Source organism: Macrosteles quadrilineatus, unplaced genomic scaffold, assembly GCF_028750875.1.
Source record: "Macrosteles quadrilineatus isolate MER2022 unplaced genomic scaffold, UCM_ALF_1.0 Scaffold_1__1_contigs__length_201487025, whole genome shotgun sequence".
Taxonomy (NCBI): domain Eukaryota; kingdom Metazoa; phylum Arthropoda; class Insecta; order Hemiptera; family Cicadellidae; genus Macrosteles; species Macrosteles quadrilineatus.
Window position 1 is genome coordinate 86110538 of NW_026542594.1, and position 11058 is coordinate 86121595.

At 37.0% G+C, this 11058-nt stretch overlaps 1 protein-coding gene across 1 annotated transcript in view; it reads left to right on the forward strand.

Moving 5' to 3' along the window:
• LOC128991450 (cysteine sulfinic acid decarboxylase-like) overlaps nucleotides 1-9678 on the forward strand; it is a 73926-nt gene extending 64248 nt beyond the window's left edge. Inside the window, exons 7-10 of the mRNA XM_054414759.1 lie at nucleotides 1427-1505; nucleotides 4023-4222; nucleotides 4449-4593; nucleotides 8775-9678. Coding sequence (XP_054270734.1) covers nucleotides 1427-1505; nucleotides 4023-4222; nucleotides 4449-4593; nucleotides 8775-8963 — 613 coding nt within the window. The 3' untranslated portion in view covers nucleotides 8964-9678. The remainder of the gene's footprint in view (nucleotides 1-1426; nucleotides 1506-4022; nucleotides 4223-4448; nucleotides 4594-8774) is intronic.
• Nucleotides 9679-11058: the final 1380 nt, after the last annotated feature.

Below are 11058 nucleotides of genomic sequence, written 5' to 3' on the forward strand. Positions count from 1 at the left end.
AAAGTTATAAAGCGTTAAAACCAGGCTATTAATTTTGAATCACCCGGTATTTTTGAATTATACCGTTCTGTAAAATGTTGGAAACTATATTTTTTTAATCATTAAAGATTATCCAAAGAGGAAGGGGGACCAAATGTCATAATTTAGCAATTCTTTTTGTTGCTTATTATCGAGTCCTGTGCACAAAATTTACAACCTATACTTAAATAAAACTTTCAAACCATCTATATTCTATATAGTTTTATTGATTTGTATAGTACTATACTCCGTTCACAAACTTAAGGCGGTTTTAGGGGAATAAATCTATCCCCCCACTTGACCTTACCCTTAAAACAATATCTCCAAAGTTGAGGTTTGGCAAAGGCTGCATAACGTAAACATTACCTACATTTCTGAGTAAACAACTATCAAGGTTTACTACTAGCATTGACTAACTATATTGGATAGTCAAGTAGCATAGCCTCCTCTAATTGACGTTGCGACATTGCCACATACCAAAGCCGCAGCCTCGTGTTAGAGGAGGCTATGGTAGTAGACATCCCTTCTATGGATCAGCTGTCATCAACTTTTTATAAAAATTAAAAAAAATACATGGTGGTTGAGCCTGTCACAGAATGCGCTAGTATCTAAAATTGTTTTCTACCTTTTTTTTGTTGCTGACCAAGATGATGGGTCATAACTGTTGCTATAGCTCACAATAAGTCAATCAAGTTTTACATTAATAGTAAAAGCTACTAGCTAATGAACCGCTCAAAATATGATTTTCTTTATGTTTGGTATACATAGAGTAATATAATATTTTAACACATTCGCTGCAGACCCTGCGCGACGTCACTGAGGACTGGTGGCCACTGCACTGGTGGGGGAGAGCAAATTTATATGTTTAGATGCTTGGTGTGGTTCAGCCACCCTTAGAATAAGGTTGGTTTGTTGCCGCATTATCCCAAGAGACTGTACGTATTCCACAATGCAGTTTGTTTGCGCCTGGGCGAGTGCTGAAGGGTCCACCCGTGGACCCTAAATTGACTTTATTGTTTTTGTGTTTTGACTGTAAGATACATTTGTAAACATTTATTTACCAAAAGATCAATCAACTGCAGCATATATTAAGCAAAAAAGTGGTGATGCAAGCATTCCGCCTAAGTATTATGAATATAACAATAATATCTGTATTGATATTTTTGTTTTGTTTTGTTGGTGAAAAACAAATAATTTTTCTAGATTTCCATGTATTTCTTTCTCTATAAGTGATGCAGTTAACATATTTATGACACTGTTAAGTTCTTGAAAAGTGCAAAATAAACAATTGCCAATGTTACAAAACACAGCTATAAACTATAATGCTAATATGCTAGTAATCTTTCATTGCAGTCATGTGCCTTTGATTTGAGTCTTTGGTTGATGATAGTTTCTATTTATGTTCTAGGTCAGACTCAATCGCTTGGAACCCTCACAAGATGTTAGGAGCTCCTTTGCAATGCTCTGTTATACTTTTGAAAAACAAGGTCTGTAACAATCCCAACTCCAGCCATCCTGAGAGCCATGCTTAGAACTACCTTTAACTATACCTTAACCAGTCATCCTGAGATTTAAGCTTAGAACTACCTTTAACTATCCCTAATCCAGCCATCCTGAGAGTCAAGCTTTGAACTACCTTTAACTATCCCAACTCAAGCCATCCTGAGAGCCAAGCTTAGAACTACCTTCAACTATACTTAAACCAGCCATCCTGAGAGTCAAGCTTAGAACTACCTTTAAATATTCCTAATCCAGCCATCCTGAGAGTCAAGCTTAGAACTACCTTTAACTATCCCAATTCCAGCCATCCTGAGAGCCAAGCTTAGAACTACCTTCAACTATACCTAAACCAGCCATCCTGAGAGTCAAGCTCAGAACTACCTTTAACTATCCCTAATCCAGCCATCCTTAAAGTCAAGCTTAGAACTACCTTTAACTATCCCTAATCCAGCCATCCTGAGAGTCAAGCTTAGAACTACCTTTAACTATCCCTAATCCAGCCATCCTGAGAGTCAAGCTTAGAACTACCTTTAACTATCCCAACTCCAGCCATCCTGAGAGTCAATCTTAGAACTACCTTTAACTATCCCAACTCCAGCCATCCTGAGAGTCAATCTTAGAACTACCTTTAACTATCCCAACTCCAGCCATCCTGAGAGTCAATCTTAGAACTACCTTTAACTATCCCTAATCCAGCCATCCTGAGAGTCAAGCTTAGAACTACCTTTAACTATCCCAACTCCAGCCATCCTGAGAGTCAAGCTTAGAACTACCTTTAACTATCCCTAATCCAGCCTTCCTGAGAGTCAATCTTAGAACTACCTTTAACTATCCCTAATCCAGCCATCCTGAGAGTCAAGCTTAGAACTACCTTTAACTATCCCTAATCCAGCCTTCCTGAGAGTCAATCTTAGAACTACCTTTAACTATCCCTAATCCAGCCATCCTGAGAGTCAAGCTTAGAACTACCTTTAACTATCCCAACTCCAGCCATCCTGAGAGTCAAGCTTAGAACTACCTTTAACTATCCCTAATCCAGCCATCCTGAGAGTCAATCTTAGAACTACCTTTAACTATCCCTAATCCAGCCATCCTGAGAATCAAGCTTAGAACTACCTTTAACTATCCCTAATCCAGCCATCCTGAGAGTCAAGCTTAGAACTACCTTTAACTATCCCAACTCCAGCCATCCTGAGAGTCAAGCTTAGAACTACCTTTAACTATCCCAACTCCAGCCATCCTGAGAGTCAATCTTAGAACTACCTTTAACTATCCCTAATCCAGCCATCCTGAGAGTCAAGCTTTGAACTACCTTTAACTATCCCAACTCCAGCCATCCTGAGAGTCAATCTTAGAACTACCTTTAACTATCCCAACTCCAGCCATCCTGAGAGTCAATCTTAGAACTACCTTTAACTATCCCTAATCCAGCCATCCTGAGAGTCAAGCTTAGAACTACCTTTAACTATCCCAACTCCAGCCATCCTGAGAGTCAAGCTTAGAACTACCTTTAACTATCCCTAATCCAGCCTTCCTGAGAGTCAATCTTAGAACTACCTTTAACTATCCCTAATCCAGCCATCCTGAGAGTCAAGCTTAGAACTACCTTTAACTATCCCTAATCCAGCCATCCTGAGAGTCAAGCTTAGAACTACCTTTAACTATCCCAACTCCAGCCATCCTGAGAGTCAATCTTAGAACTACCTTTAACTATCCCAACTCCAGCCATCCTGAGAGTCAATCTTAGAACTACCTTTAACTATCCCTAATCCAGCCATCCTGAGAGTCAAGCTTAGAACTACCTTTAACTATCCCAACTCCAGCCATCCTGAGAGTCAAGCTTAGAACTACCTTTAACTATCCCTAATCCAGCCATCCTGAGAGTCAAGCTTAGAACTACCTTTAACTATCCCTAATCCAGCCATCCTGAGAGTCAAGCTTAGAACTACCTTTAACTATCCCAACTCCAGCCATCCTGAGAGTCAAGCTTAGAACTACCTTTAACTATCCCTAATCCAGCCATCCTGAGAGTCAAGCTTAGAACTACCTTTAACTATCACTAATCCAGCCATCCTGAGAATCGAGCTTAGAACTACCTTTAACTATCCCAACTCCAGCCATCCTGAGAGTCAATCTTAGAACTACCTTTAACTAAAAAAGTTAATCGGTCCCGGGTTCAGGTCTTACCATGAGACCTAAGGTAATAGCTTATTCCCTATATGGGATGAACGCTAAAAAACTAAAAAAAAGATAGTTCAATCGTATTTCGTGTGAAATCACACAGGTCCACCTAGTGGTAATAATAAACCTAGTTATAAAAACAAAATTAGGAAAATATAGTAAAAAAATGTGTAGTTAAATCATTGAATAATCCAATAATCCATAGAGTTCTTTTTGGTTAACTGAGGGAAAATTTAAAGGGTTAATTGAATTTAAAAAAATGTTTAGGGTGTATTAAAAGCAAAATCCACAGTACTACATTTTACTTTTTTTGCTATTGACAGGATCTTCTCCACCAATGCAACAGTTCCGGGGCGACGTATCTCTTCCAGCAGGACAAGTTCTATGACACATCGTATGACTTGGGGGACAAGAGTGTGCAGTGTGGACGCAAGCCAGACTCTTTCAAGTTGTGGCTGATGTGGCGTGCCAGGGGCGACGCAGGGTTTGGCCTGCTAGTAGACAAGGCAATGGAACTGTCTAAGTATGCCATCAGCACTACTATACTACATACATTCACTATAACTAACAGTGTAAAGTAGTTAAGGTGTTCAAAACTTATAACTTTGTGAAGAACCTTACCTTTTAGAATATTGGAACCCTTTCAAAAATATATAATCACAAATAATATTTAGCTTTCTGGAATATATTGAGATTTAATATAAAGATCAGTTTCATTATGATATACATAATATATGTTTTGACCACAGGTATTTCCTGAAAATGATCACATCCATAGAAGAGTTTCGATTGGTTCTGCCCGAGTTTCAGTTCACTAACATCTGTTTCTGGTACATTCCTAAGTGTCTGCAGAGTCTCCCAGAAACTGAGGAGTGGTGGGACAGAGTTGGGAAGGTAATTTTAATATTTAACTTTATTTTTATTATTTTAAAATAAAAATACTACCTTTTTGTGAATGTTTGTTGGATATTTAAACTTATCTAATTAATAAATTAAAATAATATATTTTATTGGAGATAGGTAGATTTATGAGTTGATTGTAGTTAGCAAAGAAGTGAAGTTTTAGGTAGATTTATGAGTTGAATGTAGTTAGCAAAGAAGTGAAGTTTTAGTAATATCTCATTTGTTTCAATATGCTTAGGCTTGATCATTCTTGGTTGGCGTTAGTTGCAAAATTAAAATTTGAAGAGTAAAATAAACATTACTCCCTCCAACTGCAGATTAAGTGAATTTTCATTTGTTGGATTGGATTTTTCAAAAATATTTCCTTAAAAATGTGTGATTTATACCCCAGTTAGGTTTAACGTTTAGGCTACTTTGGTTTGCTGCTACTGGGAAAGAATAGTATATTTCGTTATTAGTAAGGAAAAGCGCTTGTTGTAAATAAAGACAAGAGTAACCAAAATGTGGCTTTTATCTATATTATATACTAGCTGTACCCGCAGGCTTTGCCCCATTTAACTTCATAAGTGAGCTCGTTCGCATGACTCAATCACGTCCTGGTTGAAGTTTGTTCGCTACGCTAACTCGCCTCCAGGTTGAAGTTTGTTCGCTACACTCACTCACCTTTTGGTTGCAAATTAGCTGTTGTCATAAATTTAAAAGAAATAATAGTGCTGCACCCTGTTGGTAATCCTTGTAAATTTAATGCTATTGAATATCATAGAACAGAACCAACTTGTTTAATTGAAACAGCTGTTAAGATTCATTAATTCTATTTAAATATGAGTACTCATAAGGTTAACATGGGAAACTCCAGAGCCACTGGGGCGGAGCCCGAGAGTCCGATCAGAATAAAAACAGCTTAGTTTTCCTATTTAATGCCTAAAGAATCAGTGTACCAAATTTCAGCCTCCTAGGTAAATGGGAAGTAAGAGAATTAGTGATGAGTGAGTGAGTGAGTGAGTCAGTGAGTCAGTGAGTCAGTGAGTCAGTGAGGGCTTTGCCTTTTATATATATAGATATATAATCCAATGTATGTTTCTATGTATGTATGTTTGTTTGTTTGTCCTTTATGGACTCCGAAACCGCTCAACAGACTGTAATGAAACTTTCAGGCATTATTAAGCATTATTCAAGGATGGTTTGTTTGAAGTTTGGTGCAGATCCGTCAAAAGGGCTCCGCCCCAGTGGCTCTGAAGTTTCCCATGTTAACCTTATGAGAACTCATATTTAAATCGAATTAAAGAATCTTAGCAGCTGGTTCAACTAAACAATTTGATTCTGTGATGTTCAATAGCATTAAAAAGTTAATAGGTTTACCAACAGGGTGCAGCACTATTATTTTTTTAATTTATGACAACAGCTAATTTGCAACCAAAAGGTGAGTGAGCGTAGCGAACGAACTTCAACCTGGAGGCGAGTTAGCATAGCGAACGAGCTAATCTGAAGGCAAGTGAGAGCAGCGAACGAGCTCCAACCTAAAGGTGAGTGAGTGTAGCGAACAACTTCAACCAGGACGTGATTGAGCCATGCGAACGAGCATTTGACATAAAACCACATTAGGACAGGACGAGGTCTGTCGGGCCAGCTAGTTCATTATAAAAATCAGCCATAATGTTGTTGTTTATACAAACTTGAAAACACTAACAAACAGCATTAAACATATGATTAAGAAACAGGCTTTAAAAATGAAATATCACCACATTCTTTCCCACTAGTTTTTCAAATAGGTGTAGCTGACATAATCTTTAAGATAGGCTGGAGCTCTGGCATTTCTCCTCGGGCGAATCCTATCCAAGAGCATCTCTTCAGCTGGAGCTCCAGATGATGTTGGATCAGGATTGTTTTGAGTTTCTAGAACTTCCTGTTGATAACAATTGTCAGCATTGAACTCGTGATCATCCTCACGTTGATCGTTTGTACACTCATCAGATGTATACTCAATAGTAGGTAGTCCAGCAGGCGCAAGGTGTCTTAGTGATACTTGGGACTCGGAACCATCTTCCCTCCTAATTACAGCATATTGAGGATTTGCTTCTAAGAGATCTACTCGTTCTACGAGGTCATCCTATTTACTTGTACGGACGTATTTCTTCATCAATACTGGACCAGGACTAGTTAGCCATGAAAGTAGGGATTCTCTGTTTGTGGTTCTGCGACTATGTTTGAAAAATCTCTCATGTGGTGTACAGTTAGTCGCAGTACACAATATCTGACAGAGTGAAGTGCCTCTCGCAGCATATCTTCCCATGAGGTAACTGGCAGGTTATGTGTTATCAGTGCAAGAAGAATGGTTCTCCATATAGTTCCGTTAAATCTTTCAGTCTGGGAATTTCCTCTTGGGTTGTATGGAGTCATGCGACTAGTTGCCACTCCGTAGTTGTGTAGAAAATCTGTCAGCTCACGTGACATAAATGAAGCTCCTCGATCAGAGTGTACGAAGGCAGGAGCCCCAAACATTGAAAATAGATTTTAAAATCAAGCAATTACTGTCGTAGAACTCATATCTTTACAATGATACACGAAAACAAATAGCGAGTACTCATCCACAATTGTTAAAAGGTATCGATTCCTGGTCTTTGATGGCAAAGGACCTTTGAAATCAATGTTCAGTCTTTCGAAAGGAGTCGTAGCCTTTATCAGTTTCCCTTGAAAACAATATAATCTTGGCTTTATTTCAGTGCACGTTTGGCATGCAGATGTCATTCTTTTGGCATCGTCGAGAGAGTAGTTTAAGTTTTCACTCTTTATCCAATTAAACCCCAACCCCCTTTAACCAATGAGGTAATCCCTGGATGACACAGGGATTTGTGGAGTTGAAGAAGTTTTGCACTATCTGAGCGTACCGAACACGCCCGTGACAATGCATCTGCCTTATCATTATCTTTTCCAGGGTGATAAACAATGTCGTACTGGTAAGGTGCAAGTTCAAGGCGCCATCTCATTACTTTGTCATTTTTTATTCGACTAGTATGCCTCCTATCAAACACAAACGAAAGAGCTTGCTGGTCAGTATACAGTTTGAATTCTTTTTCAATGAGGAATGGTTTCCATTTTGTTAGGGCTTCAACGATTGCAGCGGCTTCCTTTTCAACTGCCGGATACAATTTCTCAGATTTATGTAAAGTCCTGGAGTAAAAAGCTATCGGTCTATTATTTTGACTTAAGGTTGGTGCCAGAGCTACATCTGAAGCGTCCGTTTCCACCACCAGCGGTTCTTGTCCATCTCTTGGAGTAATAAGTGCATTGGCTATGTCTAGTTTCATGTTTTCAAAGTCTCTAACCGCTTCATGTGACAAAGGGAATGACCTAACTTGAGTCAGATTCCTTATCCTGTCTGAAAATCGGTGGATCCATTTCAAATAATGGGCGAAAAATCCCAAAACTATCTTTGCCAGTGCGAGATCAGGTTTACGTGCTCGACTTCGTCTCGCATCGAATTTAGACCAAGCACTGGCAAAGAAATTTTCGGAGTATTGAACAATACTTTTCGTCAAACTACAAATAAGTCATATAACTACAAACCAAGAAACAAATTTTTTTCTAGAATCAAGGTTTGTTTTACTAAAAAAAACTCAGGCCTAGGCCTATTTATTATTTTACTATTTACATATTTTATGAAACAAAAACCATAAACCTAGGCTTTTAGCTTAAAAAGATATCTTGGAGGCAATTTTTTTTTATGTATATGGTGAAATTTTCATTTTTCATGTCATTTATACCTTTGTTTGGCAGTTTGTTTTGCAACAAATTGAGAGTTTTGTTACTGACTTGACTTGAGTAGCACTTCTTCCAGTGTTGTCGGTTTCTCCACTCACTCCAATCCCATCATCGTCGTATAAAATATCATTTACATTGAAATATTTGCCATCTGAATCAGTATTTATTTCATTGGTGTTAGCAGTGTTTTGATGGCAAAGGGATGATCCTGGTACTGGTGTAGGCTGATTCTGCACATTAGCAAAAAATTTTTTTGATTCTTCAATTTTTCTTTTTATTGAGTTTTTTACATATCCCTGAGCCACGCTAGATGATCTCCACCCACCATGTTGTTTGAGGGTTAAAAGATCTGCTCCTCCTCCTACAACCATTGTAGCTAGACCTTTATTTCAACAAAATATACATTTTTTCAGGTTGCTCCTCTAATCAAGGAGAAAATTGTTCTCAAAGGAAGTTTAATGATTGCATATCAACCACTGAAGCAAAGGAAGCTCCCGAACTTCTTTCGATTGGTGCTGACTTGTCACCCGGAGCATACAGAATGTGACTTGGATCGAGTGATTGAAGAAATAACAATAGCAGGGAACAACATTCAAGTTTGATCAAAACAGAACTTTTATAGCCACAAGTAGATTATTTCAAAGGTCAAAAAGGATCTTTGGATTCATCTGTATTATTAGTCTTTAACATCACTTCAAGGTAATTTTCCAATTATTGTTAAAATGTAATAACTTCTACATAGGTAAAGGCGCCAGTGAAGTGTCATGTACACTGATAACCCATTATGTGCCATTTTTCTATGTGCAGTATAATATGCTCCTCAATGCATATCTGAGGATTAGCCAGTGGTAATTATGATTGAAATATATTTATATACAAAGTGAAATGAAATAAGTGAAATGCTACTTAAAAATACAACTACAAAAGACTTATCGACCAGTCTTTATCCAGTAAGTGACCTTTGACTTAATATATTTTCATTACAATTTTATATTTCAATTAAATTATACAACCTAGTTTAGTTTGAAACCTATGAATGACCGTGGGTGTATTTGCATGAAACAGAAAAATATCCGATATTTAATCAAATGAGAATGATATCTCACTGGTGCCTTTACCCTATAAGCATTAACCTAACCATCTAAACTTTCAAATTGTATTTTTATACTCATGCATTAAATTGAACTGTTATTTATAGTAATTGTATATTTATATCTTTATAATTTATTTAGTGGTTTAGAGAATCAATGATACAAAGCTTTAAATAAACAAAACTCTATGGTGTATGATTGCAATATACTCAATCGATATACAGTACCTATACTCTATTGTTATCATTAATTTGTAGCATCCTGCATCCTTTTCTGCATCCTGTAGCTCCTAAGCAAGTATGTATGTTTCAAAAGAAAATGCAAAGAATAAATAAGTCTTAAAATTGTATCTAAATTGTAAAAAACATCTTTGAATAAATTAAAAATATTGATATTGTTTCAAAAACGGCCACCACTTTCCAAAATAACAGCTATCTTAAAAACTGTAAAATTCTGTATTTTATGGTTTTTTAGAATGGGAATTTCACTTGATTGTAATCAATTTAACCCTTCACGGTGGTTTGACAAGAGTTACTCGCCACACGTGAAAAGACACTGCTACGGTTTGACAAGTTCCGCACGTCATGACGTGACCTGACAGGAGGTGGTATCTGACAACGATTCAGTGAACTATTTGGAACCCGGACTCTATGGAGCATGTTGTCCATTACTTGTTTGAAATTTCTTAGCTGTTATTGTTCGCAGTAAGTGCGACAAAGACAGATGTATTGTTTGCAAACTTGAGTGTGGTTATGTTTGATGATGCCGATGAAATGGAAATTGACGATCCGGTTGTACAGGGAAACAGGAACATTGAAAATACCATAGAAAGTGTTGCACTGCCATAGATAAAACATACTTCCTAAGTAGATTTATCGTCCTTATAGAACAGCTGAAGCCACTTTTATTGCTGGTTTTGTCCGGTGCACTGTAGAGGTCATGTTTTGTTTAATATTTGTTTCTTGTTATTTCAGTCATTTAAAAACCTCATTTAACCAAATAAAGCAATCTAATTTTAAAAACAATAACTTGTCTCCTAGTTATATAACCAAACAGTAAAGCACAAATCATGAAATCAAGCCTAAAACAATAGAAACAACATTTCATCGACACTATCAACCAGTGTTACCGGACATGAACTAGACGCGAATAACGAGCTTCAAAATATACAATGAGATGAGACTTGTTGTGTTGGTTAGTCTATGATTAACACACCGATATGGCATCCCATTTCAAATGTATAATGATAATTAATATTTTTTTATGTAATTATAAAATCATTTTCATTATTGTTATCATTATTTGTCTGTAACATCAATTAACTCTTTGAGTGCCACAGGCTCATGACTTTTTGCCATCCATAAATTTCCGAGCTAATTTCATAGGAAAATGCAGAAGTTTTCATAAAATGTCAAATAAAATACAATTTTAGAGGTATTCTGTAAATTTTTGATTTTGTGCATGAATAAACTAGGTACTTATGAAATGGTATAGGCTAAGATATGAACAAATTTCAAAAAATAAATTGGGACAAAAAAAATTATTTTTTCCTACAGTCACCTGACAAAGTAGCCTTCCTTGCACTGATTATAGCACAGAAAGTTGC